Source organism: Xenopus laevis, chromosome 2S, assembly GCF_017654675.1.
Source record: "Xenopus laevis strain J_2021 chromosome 2S, Xenopus_laevis_v10.1, whole genome shotgun sequence".
NCBI lineage: Eukaryota > Metazoa > Chordata > Amphibia > Anura > Pipidae > Xenopus > Xenopus laevis.
Window position 1 is genome coordinate 69,385,555 of NC_054374.1, and position 19,679 is coordinate 69,405,233.

The following is a 19,679-nucleotide window of genomic DNA, read 5'->3' on the forward strand; positions in this document are numbered from 1 at the left end:
TTCCAAACCAAAATTTGATAAAGAGGCCCACATAACAGAGAAACCCCTAATATACCCATCAGTTACCCGTTTCTTCAAAAAGTATGAATAAATGCCATTTTCTATGCTGCAATCCAGCTGGTTATAAGTTCTTCTCTTTCTGAATCATTTGAAATCCTGTCAGGAAAGGAGGGACTAAACACTGATGTTACAAATTGTAACAACTTCTCCACAGTTTACAGACAGCATGCAGGACATAAATAACCCACAATGCATTGTTCTATGGTGCTGCAGGGAATTGTGGTGTTTGGAGGATGCCGTCTAAGGACTGGTGGATGTTGATACAAAGTAACAGTAGTCAGCCAGCTCAGCAAAGTAGTCAGAAAGATCAGCAGAAGAGCAGGGGGCTAGACTTGGGGAACTTCAGAAACCATTTAAAAATCATGAAAAGTCTGCATATTTTTTAATGTATATTGCAAAGTTGCTTGAAATTATTATGTTTACTTTTCAAAAAGCTCAATTTATGTTTTTGTGGAGTTCCCCTTTAACAATAGATCGACTAGGCCCAGTGCTCCTGTGGGACTCAAGAATCTAGATGTCTTAACTGATGTCAATTCAGTATATTTTGGTAAAGATGATAATCTCCAATGTGTTTTGGGGCCTAAGAAAATGTTTGGGTACCCCAGTACTTTTTTACATCATTGCTTAGTACATGCATGCAACTTGGGCATGTTCCATAGTAGACATTATTGTTTATTTTGTACAGGGATGTCTTCTACAGTTTTTTCCATCCACACCTATCAGCTGCATGTTGTAATAGAAATTTTATGTCAGAAAAATCCCACTTTAGCACAATATTAGGATTGTGGGTGTTGTTCCGTAGTGTAGAGAAGGATTACATCTGAACATTCTAACAGATTTTTTTTTCTTTAAGTAGTACGGTTATGCTGCCTCTCTGCTGTCTTGGGCCTTAGATTTTTAGAGAAATTTGTCAGTTTTTTTATTTTTTTATTTTTAAAAACTGTAGTATTATAGACTAAACTTCACTTTAGATTTACAGGTGGTTTTAATTAAAATTAATGACACTTGACCAGATCCAGGAACCTTTGTGCCCTGTGTTGCATTTGCTTTTAAATGTAACCAAATCATGTATCACAAATAGCTTGACACCATCAATGGCCACTGGATTTTGAGCCACAATGAATAAATAGTTCTAATACACTCTAATAGCTTGTGAACTGTAGGCTCGACGTGTCTCCCAGTCACGTGACCCGGCGTGATATCCTAAATCATAGAAGAAAAAGATGAAGACGCAATGCCAATTCAATTGGTGTATTTAGAGTACCTCCAAATCTTTAATGTGCGGAATAGATTCAAACGTTTCTGGAGCCACACGGTCCCTTCCTCTGTGTATAAGTGCACGATTTTGAACCACAAATGCTGAAATGTGTTAATCGAGTTTGTCGATAATGGCTAAGATTTTCTTTGGCTTGCTTTGTTCAAAAATTCTGATCCTCAAGTAGACTAATGTAGCAGTTGGCCAACTAACTCATGTAAAAGCACTTCTCAGGTTATACTTGCCCAGCCAAGCATTTGTATGCTTTTTTAGACATCCATCTTTTAAAAAGCATCCAAATTGTCCTTAGGGTTGCCATCCGGCTGGTATTTTACCGGCCTAGCTGGTAAAACACCTGCCGGGGCCGGTATTACATATTTACCGGCAATGCAGCTGCCGGTAATTTGTAATACCCTTTACAAAAGCCCTTGTCCTCCAGTAAAAACTTACATTTCCTTTGGCTTCTGCGATGTGGCCTCGGCCCTTTTGCGGTGCTACTCTGTGGCTCCGCCCCTTTTTACGGGGCTGACCGCCGGCTCCGCCCCCTTTGCATCACGGCCCGCCCCCACCACTGGCCGGTATTTTTATATTTTTTTTTAAAGGTGGCAACCCTAATTGTCCTGTGTACACACTGTTTTCTACACCAGTGGATAAAAGGCTAATCTTCTGTCTGCCTTGAGTTGTATGTGCTCTGACAAGCATGGTGTCCTGTCCACAAGTGCATGGGTGTGATTCTGTTGTGGAAATCCACCATGTGTGAATACTGGCAGGCCATTGTCAGTGTACATACAACACAGGGCAGTTTTGCCTGTACATGTATGGGACCTGTTCTCCAGAATGCTCGGGACCTGGGGTTTTCCGGATAATGGATCTTTCCGCAATTTGGGTCTTCATGCCTTAAGTCTACTAGAAAATCATGTAAACATTAAATAAACCCAATAGGCTTGCTTCCAATAAGGATTAATTATATCTTAGTTTGGATCAAGTACAAACTACTGTTTTATTATTACGGAGAAAAAGGAAATCATTTTTAAAAATTTGGATTGTTTGGATAAAATGGAGTCGATGGGAGCCATTCCGTAATTCGGAGCTTTCTGGATATCGGGTTTCCGGATAAGGGATCCTATACCTGTAGTTTAAAACTTGTGGCATGATATAAGCACTGCGTATCTTGACAGCGCTATATAAATAAATGATGATGATGATATTCTTGTGCTCTTGGCAGAATTTTTTTTTACTGTAATCTCTATACCAGATAACTTTTGTTAATGCTGCATAATTGGCTCCAGTTTTACTTCTGCTCTAGGTGTTAGGTTACTAAAAGCCTGTGTTAATTGCTCATAACTTCATCCAAGCTTAGTTTTTTTTAAAGATGAACCGTTATCTATCTGGTCAGAGTTATGCCAATACTCTGATACCTCTGTCTCTTCAGCCTATGTGTTTGAAGAATGTGGTCACATAGCATGAAGTTACAATTTGTAAATGGCTTAAGCAAAAATGAAAAATATCAAAACCATAATACTAATATAATGAGTACAGAATATTAACATGTTACTTTAGAAGCAAAAGTTAAGGTGGCCATAGACATTAAGATTTTTTATTCTTCCTAACGACCAATTTTAGTGAGATCTGACAAATCTGTCAAATTATTGTGACTGTATTGGGCACCAGAGTGTGCATCAAACGATTTTTCATCCAACATTGGTCATAAAATCGATCAGGTTAGAAATTTTTCATCGTTCCCAGTGAAATTTATCCATTGTCCAATTGTTAGCAGGGCCAAGAAACTACCCACAGCTTCAACAAGATGATATTGATTGAAATGGTCGTTAGCATTGATGGGCAAATTGTACACTTAAATGGTTGTTTCAGTATAAGCTTGGTCATTTCATAACGAAATCTTTACTATGGCCAGCTTTATATGGAGCATCAGATTTGCAGCCATGCTGTACATTGATTTAAGACACTGATTGGTCTGAAGTGGGGCTGTTGGATGAGTATCCTTAGGGTGAATCCTTAGGGTGATGGCACATGGGGAGATTTGTCACCCACAATGAAATCTTACCTACCTTGTGCGACATATCTCCCAAATGACATACCATTGGATAAAATTAAGATTAACATTTTTTTTCCTTGCAATTGTCAGATCACCATAAGTAATTTTGATTTGTGGTAGGTTTTGATTTGTGGTAGTCTTGATATTATCCTATGGCATGTCATATTTTGTGGGATTTGTTTCCCACAGTAACAAAGATTTAACCTCATTTGCCATCACACTTATTGGTAAGCCATCTCTGAATTCACCACATACTTCTTAAGATAGTATCTGTAGAAACTGGATGACCATCCGGTTAAGATTACATGCTGTTTGGTTGATGGAAGGGGACCAACATTATTTTGCATGCAAGCCATTATTAGCAGAATAGTACAGTGCAATACAGAGATAAGGTCAGCTCTCATGGACAAGGATATTTATTATTATTATATATCTATATATTTTTAAAAAAAAAAACAAAAAAAACTTTGGCTAGAAATCAGTTGTGTATATGTTCAATATATACACACACGCTAGCCATTGAAGCTGGATAATAACTTTTTTGATTAAAGGGACTCGTGTGCTCTCTGTCAGAAGACTTTCGTATTATACAGTTCAGTACTTGAATAGTTCCTAGGACTTTGCAAGCTAGTACTAGGGACTATTTACTTTGTTTTTTGATGGCATATGAATATATATGTGCTTGGAATAGTCAGGGTCCAGCTCTCTTAAGCGCACACCAATAAAATACCATGTTGTTGAACTGTATTTATTACCACTTGTCTGTCACATTATTTTAGGGACATAGCCAATCCATAATTGTAGCTATTTCCTGGTCCAGTGTGAAGCTCTGCCCCTTTTCTTTTCCTATTTTATTCATGTATATCTTTTTAATCCAATGTATCTTAAATTCTGTCACCAGGTGAAGCACACTTGAAAACCTAAAAAAAAATCTTTGCCTTAGAAGATGGTAATGCTCCAAAGGCTCCAGACATCATTGAAACAGCACTAAGATAAAAGAGACTTTGCTTCTGTGTGTACTGAATGCTAGGCTACTGCCTATACAACCCCACCTTCATTAAAGGAGAAGGAAACCCTGTAAAAAAAACAAACGTACCCCCCCACCCCACGTAGACCCTCCTGCCCCCCCCCCCGGGGAAATGCCCCGCACTTTATACTTACCCCTCGTCACATGATTCTGGCAGCGGACTTCACGGCATCCATCTTCCGGTGCCTTCTGTAAGATGACTGCCACTTCCAGATGTCTAAATTCATTACCAGGATAGTTCTTTAGAAAAAAACATGTAATTGAATAAAAATACATTGTAGTGAAAGTGGTAGTAAAGGGCTTATATAATGTTATCTATCAATATGTTCCTTATCCCAAAGGTATATTGGGTGGTGGGAATCCACTAGTAACTATTAGAAAGTACTGTCTGTTCAGTATAGGAGTATGTAATCAAATATACATACTGTATACTTAATTCATACAAAAACTGCCATTACAGAAGCTAAAGCCACTTAGCCATGAAACTGCCAATTCTTTTGTTACAAGTTCAACTAGAAATGGAAGGCTTTCACAATTGTGAATCTTGCACAAGATGCTGCTTATCTATGGAACTTCTCCAGTATTTCATTTGTCAGATAGCAAAATTATAGTAGCCATAAAAAGTGAAATACAGTACTTGAGAACAGTCACTCAGTACTATGGACTATTGCTCCATTTTCAAATGCTTTCCTTCATGCAGCTTCTCTGGCTCAGTAAGCTTTTTTGAAGGTTAAATATTTTACATTTGCCTTGGAGGCAAAAATTAATATCTATCAGCTTTATCAGGTCATGCTATATAATTATAAAACCAGTCTATTCCAAGGCATTGTTACCTTTGTGGAGTGAAATATAATACAGAGATGAGTAATCTTACCCAAAAACTTTTCTGCCTTTTCTTTTTCTTGAATAATGAAAAAAAAAATATTCTAAGCAACAGTTTAATTATAGTCAGGTCTCTGTCCGTTGAGCTGGACTGCAACATTGTTTCAGGAGTCAGTGCCAGCAATGGAGAGAATGTAAACCAAAAAGAAGCTACGTTTTACAGCAAATATATATATTCATTTTGCAATTAATTGTATAATATAATTCAATATAAATTGTAATGTACATTTCAAAGTTGCTAAGAATTAAAGAAAAATGCCATTTTGGGTAGTCTTACATATAAAAAAAATCTCCCAAATTGTAACCATATCTGATCTCTTTAGGCTTAAAGGAATTTTTCAGTATAAAAATAAAAACTGGTTAAATGGATAGGCTGTGCATAATAAAAAATGTTTCTAATATAGTTAGGCAAAAATCTAATGTATAAATGCTGGAGTGACTGGATGTCTAACCTAACAGCCAGAACACTACTTCCTGCTTTTCAGCTCTCTTGGTTTCCACTGACTGGTTACCCTGGTGACCAAGCAGTAACCAATAAGTGACTTGAGGGGGGGCACATAACTGTTGCTTTTGAAAATGAGCTTAATGCTGAGGATCAATTGCAAACTCACTGAACAGTTATGTCCCATGTGGTCCCTCTTCAAGTCACTTCAGCCTTTATACATTAAATTTTTGCCTAACTAACCATATTAGAAACTTTAATTTTGCACAGCTTAGCTATTTATCCAGTTTTTATTTTTACACTGAACTGTTTCTTTAAGTTTATAATTTACCACCACCAATTTCTGTTAAGCAGTTTGTAATTGTTTAGGCTAATGTCACAAAGGGGGTTTTCTCCACCAGTAAATAAAACATCAATCTGCTGCCAGGCATGGTGTCCGCATACATGTGGATGTCATCATTTCAAACAGCTTGTAAGTCTTTAGGCTAGTGGTCCCTAGCCAGTGGCTTATGAGCAACATGTTGCTCTTCAACCATTTTATATTTTTAATTTCCTGGCTTATAGACAAGTTTTAGTTGCATAAAAACAATACTTTACTTCTAAGTCCATAGGGGCTACCAAATAGGCAGATAACACTTATTTGACAACTCAAAGGAGCTTTACTCATACTTGTGTGGCTCCCCAACCCTTTTTACATTTGAAGGTTGAAGACTCCTGGGCTAAAGCCACAAAGGGTGCCTTGCCCCCCTCTTTGATATCCACTAATAGGTGCAATCTCTGCACACAAGGACACGTTTCATTGTGATGTTTAGGCTAGTCCCATGCATGCCATTTTCTCCAGCATTCTGCTGCTGATTTGTCCATCTTCGAGATACTGACATCAGAAAATAACCTTTTTTACCTATTATAACATTCTTTGATTGCTATTTATAATTTTGCCATAAAAGTTTTTGCCTGATGCTTTTACATTACGTCTTACTACCCTGTTTCTCTATGAGGGGGCTGCCATATTTGTGCAGCAGTACAAAATTAAAAACTGACAGGCTAAGAAGGGACAGTCAGGTTGGCAAAACGCTCAGGTTTAGGAACTTTAAATGACAATTACTTACAAAAGCAGAACTATCAGCGAAAAACGATCTACATGACCTATATGTAACTTGTAATGTAGCTTCATATTTTGAAAATAAATTTTTTAGTGTCGGTATCACTTTAAAGGAAAAGTAACAACAAAAAAGGTGTTTCAAAGGAATGACTATATAATGTACTGTTGCCCTGCACTGTTACAACTGGTGTGTTTGCTTCAGAAACTCTACTATAGTTTATATAAACAAGCTGCTGTGTAGCCAATGTGTAGCCATTCAAGCATAGGACACACAGTAGATAACAGAAGTTCTGAAGAATCCCATTGTAAACTACAAAGCTTATCTGTTATCTGCTGTATATACTGTGCCTTTTCTCCAGCTTGAATGGCTGGGCCATGACTACACAGCAGTGTGTATATATTTCTTTTGAAAACGCAAAAGTAGGTGCTTGTTCGTGCATGCTAAAGACTTGCTGGAAGGCCAGGTGTGACACTAGCCTTAAATGAGAACTAAACCTAAAAATGAATATGGCTAGAAATGCTGTATATTTTTTTAATACTAAAGTTTCAGCATCTCTATAGTCAGAATGGTCGAGACCTTCAAAGTTGTCACAGGAGTTTCCCATCTTGGATTTTGTTAGGAGTGTCTGTGGCATGCACATGCTCAGTGGACTTTGGACCACTGTTGAGATGCTAAGCTTAGGGGTCTTCACAATTCATGTAGCGGAAAATGAGTGTTTCCTGTCATTTAACCTATATACAGGGATGATTATTAAATTATGATAATTGTGCTGTAGACATTAAAGTGATCTTAAAATAACACATTTCTATTCTGGGGGTAGGGAGTTCTATCTATAGTATTCTCGCTAATGGCAAAAAATGGAAATATTCAGCTACACACAATTTCTGCGCTTCTGCCCTACAAATCATTTTTTTCTCCTTAACTTTATAAGCTATTCTTTGTCCCTATAATGCATGTCATGTCCTGTTTGCCAGTACTTTTTATGTGCAGTATAATGTAGACGAAGACTCCATGCAAACAGTATCCTGGACTTAAACGTCGTAAGGCAGAAATGCTGACCAGTGTGCCGTGCCTAGTATTGGGGAAAATCGTTTTTGCATTAAAATACACGCAAAGCTGTGTTTTGTTAAGTTATCCTTTATAATCAAGGTTAAATAATGACATTCACTTGCCTCATTGGTTTATAATGGTCAAAAGATCAGGACTGCAAAAAAACAACCAAATGCCCAAAAGGCATCAAAAATAAACTTAGATTTTAGTATTGTCAGTAGGTGCCATTTAAGTATGTGCCCTCCTTTGAGTCCAAAGCCACTTTAGCCAATGTACGTCAGCTACAGATTTATCAGAGCTTTGGATTACTGTAGAACAACATGCATGCAGAACACTATAACCTTATTAATACTGTTTGTAGTTACTATTTAGCTTTCTTCAATGACTGTTTCCAAGAAGAGACGTATAACTTAGCAACAGCCTAGAGAAAAATTTATACAAGTTAGATTTTTTTTTTTTTTTTGAGGCATGTTTATTTAAGAATAGTGGCACACATGGTGGTTTGATCATTTTAATCTTTAGACCAATTGTGGTACCAAACCACAAATAATCAAGCTACAGCCAGTTTTCAAAAAAGTGCTACTGTAAACACTTGTCAGGCAGTTGTGTGCGCTAGTTATTTGAGGTTATCACCTTGTAATACAATAAGGTATTCAATCTGAAAATCAAAACATCTGATCTGCTATATTCTGACCCCACTATATGTGTGTACGGAGAAGCACAGGATCTGCCTGTCCACTCTCACACAGAGAATACATACTTTAGTGTTTCTTCTCTGAAATCCACTCTGTGGGTCCTGCCAGGCAGATTCTGTGCTGTCCCATTTTTACACCAGTGCAGAAAATTGTGTGCATTATTAAGCTGACCATAGATGTTGAGATTTTTAAAAGATCAGATCCTGATCGTGAGACCACGATCTTCTCAGAACGATCGTACGATCATACGAATTTACCATCAACTAAAAAGCCCAATTTGCCAGGAAAACAAAGGGGAGCTGCCTGCTTGGCCCTGCAAACATAGATAGATTGCACTGGGACCGACAAAGATTTTTTGACCTGGCCGATCAATTTCCTGACAGATGTCGGCTGAAAAATCGTAAGATGTACGATCGTTCGAATCCCACTAACCGCACGATAATTTCGAAGGATTGGTCGGACTTCCCTAAAATCGGTCGTTCGGCAAGAAGAATCGTCGCATCTATGAGGAGCTTACATCTAATGCTTGGGATCCTCTAGAATTTTTTTTATTTGTTTGCAAAGTACACGTCCGACTAGAGTAGTATTACATAATATTGACATCACCGTTTTTAAATCGTCTTAATTCTTGTACTAGATTGTTGCCCCTAATATACTTGCCTTCCACAGCTTCTGTGCTCTTTCCATTAAGTCCTATCCCTGCCACTGACATTTGTGGCGTTCTGTGGGCTGGATAAAAAAGATGCCTCACCTCTCTACAAATAATAATCACCGAATTTGCCTGTTTGACATGCTGGTATTCTTTATGTAGTACAAGTGTGGGGTCCATTATATGGAAACCAGTTGTCCAGAAAGATCTAAATTATGGGAATTTTCTCCCCCTAGCAGAATTTTTTTTTTTTTTTTTTAAATAATTACATTTTTATCTCTAATAATAAAACTGTACCTTGTATTTGATTGCGCCAAAGATCAGTCCATATTGGTGGCAAAGCAATCATATTGGGTTTATTGTTGAAATGATTAGCAGTTTTATGGTATGGTGATCCAAATTCCAGAAAAATCCAGAAAAGCCCATGTCCAAACACATTCCAGATTATCAATTCTATATCTGTACTTTTGTGACAGATTAATGTTATGCCCCTGCCTTTGTAGTGCATGAAAAACTAATATTAAAGGGTAGTTTACAATATAATTATACTTTAATTGTTGCTTTTTTTGTTAAATTATTTCTGTAGTTGACTTTATATAAATTTTTTTTTGTTTTTTTTAAGGTGTTGGTGGAATGAGCGTTGCATGTGTCTTGAAGAGGAAAACCGTTCTCTGGCAGGACTCCTTCAGCCCCCACCTCAAACAGTACCCAGAAGGAACCCTTAACCACAATATGCCCGTGGTCCTTACATCTGGACCGGTGGGCCAGCAGCAGCCACCGCAGCCCCCCACTCATTCTGCCCTGGCAACAGGTCCCCATGCCAGCCCTGTGGGGGGCTCTATGGGAGTGGCTGGACGCTCACAGGATGATGCCATGGTGGATTATTTCTTCCAAAGGCAGCATGGGGAGCAGCTAGGTGGTGGCGGCAGTGGAGGAGGAGGCTACAATAATAGCAAGCATCGCTGGCCCACTGGGGATAATATCCACGCAGAGCATCAGGTATGTGAAACTGCTGATATGGCTACATGAATGTTGAAAGTGCATTTTATTAATTTTTTGATCAAGGTTATAATACTTGGATTTGATTTTAAAATACACCTATTATTAATCTGGCTTCCAGTAAAATTATATCTTTTATACCCAATATTGCATGCAATTAATCTGAGATTACATTTATTGTCACTTAATCCTATTGACCCTGCAGTATAGAGAAGAGTTTTTGCCCCTTCTGAAAGAAATCTCTAGCAGAAAGGTCTGAATTCCTGTGCAATTGTGGAACCTAGGGCCTATAATATCCACATAGGGTAGTTTCTGAAAATTATAGTATTAGTCTACTTTGTTAATGCCTTTTATTGCATTCACTATCCAGCAACTAGACGGGAATGCAGTTACCTAATAATTATTTATTCTTAAAATTAGGTCCGCTCAATGGATGAGCTTAATCATGATTTTCAAGCGCTTGCACTGGAAGGAAGAGCAATGGGAGAAGTGAGTAAATATGGAAACAAATAGTGCCGATTGTTTTTTCAAATGTTTATTAGGCACCCCTCCTTTTCAATATCATTTACTGTAGAATTCATGGTGAAGACGGGACACAACTTGATGTTTCCCTTCTGTGCCACAATGAGTGCAGCCTAATAAATACAGTTCAGTTCTTCATCTCAGGGAAACTCTGGTAAAAACACTTACTTGCGTAAAATTAGTGATGTTTTTGCAATAGCCAGAAAACTGATCCAAGTCAAAATTTTGAAGTTTCATTCAAAATAAAATCAACTATTGCTAATAGATGTGGAGTAAACATTTTAAGTGCATTTGTAGAGCCAATAATCTGTTGGCAACTTCAAAGAAGCAAATGTTGCTCTGAAATATCTACAAGCAAGGTCTGTGTAGAATGCAGTATGCCAACATGACTGTGCACATAGAACATTCCTTCTCTGTGGTTTCTATTATAAATATAACTGGATATTGTGATACTTATTGCTTTAGCTGAGATAAGTCTGAAAATGTAATTGAGAAATTAGCTTTTATTTTGGCATGGCATTCTCTTACTGTTGAGGCATTGTTGGCATTCTCCGTAGTTTGAGAACATTGTTTCATAGGTGTTGCATATTCGTTGATATTGTGATCAGAAACAGCAAAAAAAATAGCTTTACTACCTGCAGTTACAATAAAAAATTATCAACATGACTTATTTTTAGTATCGGTATTCGTTTTGGGCCTTGATCATCTCATACAGTGCTTCTGACTGAGATAGCTAATGAACTATAGTTGTGTATACAGCTGTTTATTTTCCACAGTACAGTTTGGTCCTAAAGTTTACATACACCCATGCTAAAGGTGTTCTTGATCAATGTTACACCTTCACTCTTGTTACTAGACATTGCCTGTGTTAAGTCAAATTGGTTATTTACTTTATTTATATGAGGTAATTGCAGAGTAATAATTTAGAGACCAATTTATTTTACCTTATTTATCATATCTGATGTCCACTTTGTCAAAAGTTCACATACACCAAGTTGACTCTTTAAATGAAAACTATACCCTCCAAACAATGTAGGTCTCTATAAAAATATAGTGCATAAAACAGCTCATATGTAAAACCCTGCTTCATGTATATAAACCATTTTCATAATATACTTTTTTAGATGTATGTGCCATTGGCCAATCCTAAATAGAAAATTTCCATTTTAAAAAACAAGAGCCGCCCCCTGGGATCCTAGGATTCACAGTGCACACAAACAAAACCATACATGTTAGGTCACATGAGCCAATTAACAGACAGAGTTCTGTGTTTTACTTCAACACTTCTTCCTGTTACAGTTAGAGCTGTACTATTTCTGATCAGGTGATGCAGCACAGAGGCCATCATGAAATGATGGGTCAAGGCAAGAAATGTAAAAGGGCAGTATTTACTTAACCCTTTAACTGCGAAGCACATAGATACTGCGTGCTGGCATATTCTAGCATATTTTGAAAGCTTAGGTTGTCCTGGAAAAAAAAAATTTAATAAATAGATACGTTTTCCTAAACATATCTATTAAGCTAAAATACCCCCCAGGAAAGGCCTTTACAAAGTACAAAATGTTTAAAAAATGATCTGGCAATAAAAGTACCAAATTGGCCGGCAATGAAAGGGTTAAATGTATATACCAGCTTGGTAATTGGTGAGATTCGTTAAGATTTGTTAATATGCCACTTGGTTAATATCAAATCATCTGTTGCTTAATTATTCATTTTGGGGGTATAGATTTTACAATGTGATTGCTTGTAGAAGCTGTTATTGCCCAGATATAATTATTAGCTTGGTAGTGCACCTGGGCTGTATATAAGGTATAACTTAGAGACACTTCCTGTTTGGTCTTGAAACTATGGAAACATTTTTGGAAAAGTTGAAGGTTCCACAAGCATCTGTATAAACGTACCAAAATATAAAAATCCTCCATGCCGTGGTTGGATATCGAAAATGCTGGCCTGACCCCATTGGCACAGGACATACCTGACTTATCTCCCCCCCTACAACAATGCACTCTATTCAAATTTGGGATAAATACAGAGAAAAACTACATCTATCCTCACGCAACTCAATATTTTGCACATTTCTGGGAAATAAAAAATTTCCACCAGGGATAGAAATACGAAACTTTCTTCCCTGGACTGACAATAAAGCTTATCTATGTACAAACTTAGTCAAAGGGCGAGAGATACGTGCCTTTCAAGATCTCAAAGACAGTCTCCAGATACCAAATTGCCAGTTCTTCCGTTACTCACAAATACGCCATTTTATATCTCAGACCTTTTTGCAAGGCAATACACTGCCAGCAGCCCCCACACAATTCGAACTGTTGTGCAACTCCTCGGATCAAACTACTCACCTGATATCAATAATGTACAATAGGCTCGCTGAGGACAACACCACTCTAGCACAAATGTATATGACCAAATGGGAAGAGGATATACAGGAGACAGGATTAAGGCCAGTAAAATATCAGTGTACACCATAATACTGGAGAAGACCTCTACATTGATATTTAGATGTTATTATACCCCCTCAAAGCTGGCCCACCTATCGAGAAACACCCTCTCCCCGCAATGTTTTGGCTGCTGTTGAGAGTAAGAAGAGAGGAATTAACCAGTGAATTTCAGATGAAATTGTCCGTAAACAAACACCTTTGCACATTTTACCACCTGCGAAATAGTCAAAGCATTCTGGAGATTGGTAGCCCAGACCTTGACGGCTATTTTCAAACATCCCATCGAGCCCGAGCCCTTATCATTTCTTCTAGGTCTGCCTCTTAAAACACTTAAAACCGATGACTCAAATAAACTAGCGACACATATACTCACGGCGGCAAAAACACTAAGGGCGGCCAAGTGGAAGAGCACCTCCTTACCAAATCAACAGGCCCTTCTCACTAAAGTGAAATGGATAAGAAATATGGAGACCATTAGAGCATATTCGCAGGGCAAAGGATATCAAAATGGACTGTTATGGCTCCCCTGGGCGGAATTTGAGACAGCCCAGACAGAAACAAATTGACTCACAGATTTGGCTCCTCTGCACTCACTCTCTGACCTCCCCCCACTCACTTTTTCCCCTTTCCCTCCCTTCCTCTATCTGTTCATTTCTTTTTCCCCTCTGGAAATTATAGAAAAGCATTGTTAACAGATTAGGCAAAACCGATCACGTAACACATGTTGAATAAACAAAGGCAGTGATAATAAAGACGACTGGTTTATATAAAGACAGAGCTTTGTTTATTGGCTCATGTGACCTAACATGCACGGTTTGTTTATGTGCACCGTGAATCGTAGAACCACAGGGGTGTGCCTTATTTCATAAAATGGCAGTTTTCTATTTAGGATTACCCAATGGCACATACTACTAAAAAGTATATTATTATGAAAATGTATTTACATGAAGCAGGGTTTTACATATGAGCTGCTTTATGCAATATATTTTTTATATACACCTACATTGTTTGGGGAAAACAATTTTTCTTTAAGACATGTGATTATAACTTTGTCTATCAGCATGACTATGATCCAAAGCATACCTCCAAAATGGCTTAAAAACAACATGTGAAATAATAGAGGGGCCATAAAACAGCCAAGAACTTAATCCCACTAAAAAATTTTGAGTATGTCTGAAAGAAGGCCTACAAACATGGCTGTGTGGGAGCCTATGAGTAAGTGCCCTATGAGGCACAAAACCTGTTAGGCCCCTTTTTCTATGTCCTGATAAAATAGGATTTTTTAAGAGGGTTCCATATTTTGTATAATGTCAGAAGGGATGCACAGAATTCTAGCAACATATTGTGAGAAGCTTGTGGAAGGCTACCCTAAAAGTTATATTTGATTAGCTGAAAAGCAATAGGTATGGGATATGGTAAACAGGTATGGGATTGGTTATCTGTAAACTGATTATCCAGAAAGCTCTGAATTAAGGAAAGGTTGTCTCCCATAGACTACATTATAATCAAATATCCCAAATTTTTTAATTTGTACTTGATCCCAATGGAGATATAATGAATCCCTATATGAAGTAAAACTAGCCTGTTGGGTTTATTTAATGTTTACATGACTTTCTAGTAGACTTAAGGCATGAAGATCTAAATTACAGAAAGATCAGTTATGTGGAAAACCCCAGGTCCCAAACATTCTGGAAATGGGTACCATACCTGTATACTTCCATATACATTAGGTTTCTACTTATTTATAGTGGGATTTCATCTTTATTTCTTTAAATTGATGTAAATACTAAAATGTTCAAAGAGCAAAAGCTGTTGATTTTTCAAACTGCAATAATTTTAACTATGGTTAGAGTTTCAAACTCTGTAATAGAAGAAATCTGAATTCTTTTTCCCCATGGGCTAAAAACAGTGGGCAGTTTTGGAGGATGTTTGATTAACCAGTGAATTTCAGATTAAAATTTTCCATAAACAAACACCTTTGCACATCTGACCTGTTTGTATTATTAGCCTATGAAGTCTATCTTCTGATGACTTGAGTTATATTTACTGATTAGTTACGTTGGGGTATTTTTTGGTTTTGGAAACCTTTACCCGTGGGGGGCCTTGTTTATATGAATGTATGAGGGGTGTTATATCTCCTAAAGTTAAGCTGGTCATACATTATATCCCCATGAATGAGGCCGATCTTCGGTCCTCCCTGAGGCTGAAAATCGGCAGATATTTTATTGTGTAGGATTAAAAATATCATCAGGGCAAGCAATTAATTGGCTCATTGATAGAATTTACTCCTAGTATCTGCTCTTCATTCTCACCTCAGGCTAAGGGGTCTATCGGACGTCCAGTGTCAGGATTTTACAGTTCAGGCAGTTGTTTCCTTTTTGTGAGAGATTGAGTTCTGTGTTCATAAGCACTCCCTTCCCCAAATTGCTGCTTATGCCTTACAGCTAAGGAGCAATTCATTATACAGTAGTAATTTAATTTGCTACGTTTTCTCTTCCTGTAGTTGTTTTGAAGGAGTGTAGGGGTTGGGACTAATGCTGTTTACTGCAATAAATAAAAACTGAAGATATTTAAAATTAAAACAAAAGGCACAATGTATAGCTAAAACAACTTATTTATTGGGCTTAAAGGAGTGGTTCGCCTTTACTTTAACTTTTAGTATGTTATAGTCCATAGTTAAATCGTGTTGAAAAAAGAAAAAGTCCAAGTTCAACCCCTCCAAATGAAAACCCAGCATCCATACACACACCCCTCCATACCTTCACATAGATTATATATACCCATATCTATACTAACTATAGAGTTTAGTATCACAATAGCCTTTGATATTATGTCTGTCCAAAAAATCATCCAAGCCACTCTTAAAGGCATTAACTGAATCAGCCATCCCAACATCACCCGGCGGTGCATTCCACAACCTCACTGTCCTGACTGTGAAGAACCCCCTACGCTGCTTCAAATGATAGTTCTTTTCCTCTAGTCTGAAGGGGTGGCCTCTGGTACGGTGATCCACTTTATGGGTAAAAGGGTCCCCTGCTATTTGTCTATAATGTCCTCTAATGTATTTGTAAAGTGTAATCATGTCCCTTCGCAAGTGCCTTTTTCCCAGAGAAAACAACCCCAACCTTGACAGTCTACCCTCATAATTTGTCTTTCATCCCTCTAACCAGTTTAGTTGCACGTCTCTCCAGCTCATTTATATCCCTCTTAAGGACTGGAGTCCAAAACTGAACTGCATACTCCAGATGAGGCCTCACCAGGGACCTATAAAGAGGCATAATTATGTTTTCATCCCTGAGTTGATGCCCTTTTTTATGCAAGAGAGAATTTTATTTGCTTTAGTAGCCACAGAATGACACTGCCCAGAATTAGACAATTTATCTACAAAAACCCCAAGATCCTTCTCATTTAAGGAAATAATGGATAATTCTAAGCAACTCTTCAATTGGCCTTCATTTTGTCACTTTTATAGTTTAATTATTTGCCATCATCATCTGACTCTTTCCAGCTTTCAAATGGGGGTCACTGATCCCATCTAAAAAACAAATGCTTTTTTTTTTTTACTCATTTCTATTCAGACCTCTTCAATTCATATTCCAGTCTCTTATTTAAAACAGTGCATGGTTGCTAGGGTAACTTGGACCCTACCAACCAATTTGCTGAAAGTGCAAATAACTTAAAAAACATAAATAAAAATAATTTAGTTAATTTAACAACCCCTTGGAATCAGATATTGCAGCTTTCATTTTGAAATGTTACCTTTCAGTATAAATGATGTTGTGCCCTTGGGAAACATTCATACTCCAGTTTAGCTTTAGGTTGAATAAAATACTGGGCACATGTTTTCTGTGACACATCCAGGAAACCATGATATCCACTCTGTTGAATGTTAGGCAGTGTACCATATTCTGTTTTAGGGCAGTGGCCAATGGGAGATTTGTCGCCCACAATTATTTATGCGTGAATGCTGACCACATATTTGTCCTCCTAGCAACTGTTGACTGGCAAAAAATTCTGGGAGACTGATGATTCAAACAAGGATGGACCAAAAGGCATTTTTCTTGGGGACCAGTGGCGCGAGAGCACGTGGGGGGCTTCAGGTAAGTAAACATACCCAATCAATTTATGCATAATTTGTAATATATATATATATATTATATCATGAGATTTACTAACTTTAAACATTTAAAGCATCTGTACCACGAATGTGTGATATGTTGTATAATAGTTTTCCTGAAGTGGAATAAAGTAGTCAGCACAGAAATAATTCATCCTGCAGGTAAATTCCAGCTGGTCAGTTAGGTAAAGCTTGAAAACATAGTTCACCATTTTTGTTTCGATTTGTCACAGATCATTCAGTCTCCCAACCCATTATGGTTCAACGGAGGCCTGGCCAAGGATTTCATGTCAGCAGTGAGGTGAACTCTGTTCTAAGCCCTCGATCTGAGAGTGGTGGCTTGGGCGTCAGCATGGTGGAATATGTGCTCAGCTCCTCACCTGGAGACTCATGTCTGCGAAAAGGAGCATTTGTAAGTACCACACATTGTTTGTGTGTAAACAGTCCTGCAGTGTTAACAAATGGAAGTGGTTGTAATGTATCACCATTAAATGTTTAAAAATGTAGCTGCCAGATGCAGGTAGCTTTGGAAGCCTTCTAGCCAGGCAAAAAGGGATATTAGATTTTTTGAGCTCTTTGATTAAATGGAATATATACCATAAGAGAGGTTTTCATAGACTTTATTGGCTTAAGTTATTCTGCACTAAGAGCCTAATTTATTTAAAGGAACAGTTCAGTGTAAAAATAAAAACTGGGTAAATAGGCTGTGCAAAACAAAAAATGTTTCTAATATAGTTAGTTAGATAACCAATCACTCCAGTCTGTATATGTTTCATTTTTGGCTAACATAATAGCCAGCACACTACTTCCTGCTTTTCAGCTCTCTAACTCTTGAGTTAGTTAGCAACTTCATGGGGTGCCGCATGGGACATAACTGTTCAGTGAGTTTGCAATTGATCCTCAGCATACAGATTCAATTCAAAACCAAACAGTTATGACCTTTGTGCCCCCCCCTTCAAATCACTTGTTAGTTAATGCCTGGTAACCAATAAGTGGAAACCAAGAAAGCTGCAAAGCAGGAAGTAGTGTTCTGGCTATTATGTTAGACATCCAGTCACTCCAGCCTTTATACATTATATTTTTAGCTAACTATATTAGAAACAATTTCTATTTTGCACAGCCAGTCTATTTACCTAGTATTTATTTTTACACTGAACAATTCCTTTAAGTATTTGTGTACATATCTTTGCTTTCATGAGTCATATGATAAGGTGCCTGCAGTCAGAACTTAAAGGAAATGCCTACTAGATATACAGATACTTCTACTTTTAACAAAATAGCCAATACACCGTTACTTATCAAAAGTTATAGGTGGTTATTCCACAAAATGAACAATGTTTGTCACTGTAAATACTACTAATATAAGACTCACAAACATGGAGGGCCAGTTGATCCTTATGTGCACATTAATTTGTCTCAACAAGGTTGCCCACACCGGCAGGGATTTCTCAGTGCAGGGGAAAGAGTGTTTACTGGGCTGCTCCTGGGAAAAATAAGAGGGGTGGAAAGTTAAAACTTTGTGTCAAATGTAATGTTTAGTTGTATTTATTAGACAAGAAAAGTAGACTTTTCGAATGGCTTCATTTTCAGGGTCCACGAGATACAGAGGGAGATGAAAATGAGAAGGTGGACAAAAAAAATAAAGGTGTCTATGAGGGGGACAAATTGGGAGATCTAAAAGAGGAAGCAGACAGCATGGATAAATGCAATGGCTTACCAGTCCAAAATGGAATTGATGGAGATGTAAAGGATTTCAGGTAAAATAATCAAATACATTAAATAAATAAAATCTAATCAATTGTTGACCATTCTAAAAAAAAAAAAAAAAAAAAAAAATCCCACTTGTATCACCACCCTTAGCCGCACACCTGGAAACTGTCAAGCCTCAGCAAGTGAAGTAGACCTTCTTGGGTCCATCCAGAATGGCTCAGAAGGGCTTGTCCAATTGACTAATAACAATGGGGCCAAGCCAGTAGAGGATTTCGGTGGTATTGAGTCTCAGAGTGTTCAGTTAGATCCCATGGAGCATGTTGGCATGGAACCACTGCAGTTTGACTACCAGGGCAACCAAGTACCGGTGGATTCAGGAGCTGCCGCTGTGGGTCTATTTGACTACAACTCGCAGCAGCAGGTAATCTTATTGTGCCCGTTTTGGTTATAAAAAAACAAACAAAATGTCTTTGCAACAAAAAATTGATCAAGCTCTTCCTCTTATAGCTATTCCAAAGACCAAATGCTCTAACCGTTCAGCAGCTGACCGCTGCACAACAGCAACAGTATGCACTTGCAGCCGCGCATCAGCAACACATAGGTAAAACTTCCTGAATCTTTTATCTGTTTGAGACCTTTGTTTTAAATGCTGTACCTGTATT

The 19,679-nt window shown here is 37.7% G+C and overlaps 1 protein-coding gene across 4 annotated transcripts in view; it reads left to right on the plus strand.

The window, feature by feature from the left end:
* The window catches only part of pum1.S (pumilio RNA binding family member 1 S homeolog), a 51,764-nt gene that overhangs the window by 4,075 nt on the left and 28,010 nt on the right, over positions 1-19,679 (plus strand). For all 4 annotated transcript variants that reach the window (XM_041583006.1, XM_041583007.1, NM_001087650.1 and 1 more), the window contains 7 exon segments: positions 9,842-10,218; positions 10,639-10,707; positions 17,182-17,290; positions 17,541-17,719; positions 18,898-19,064; positions 19,168-19,438; positions 19,525-19,618. In XM_041583006.1, the coding sequence (XP_041438940.1) occupies positions 9,853-10,218; positions 10,639-10,707; positions 17,182-17,290; positions 17,541-17,719; positions 18,898-19,064; positions 19,168-19,438; positions 19,525-19,618 (1,255 nt within the window). In that variant the 5' untranslated portion in view covers positions 9,842-9,852.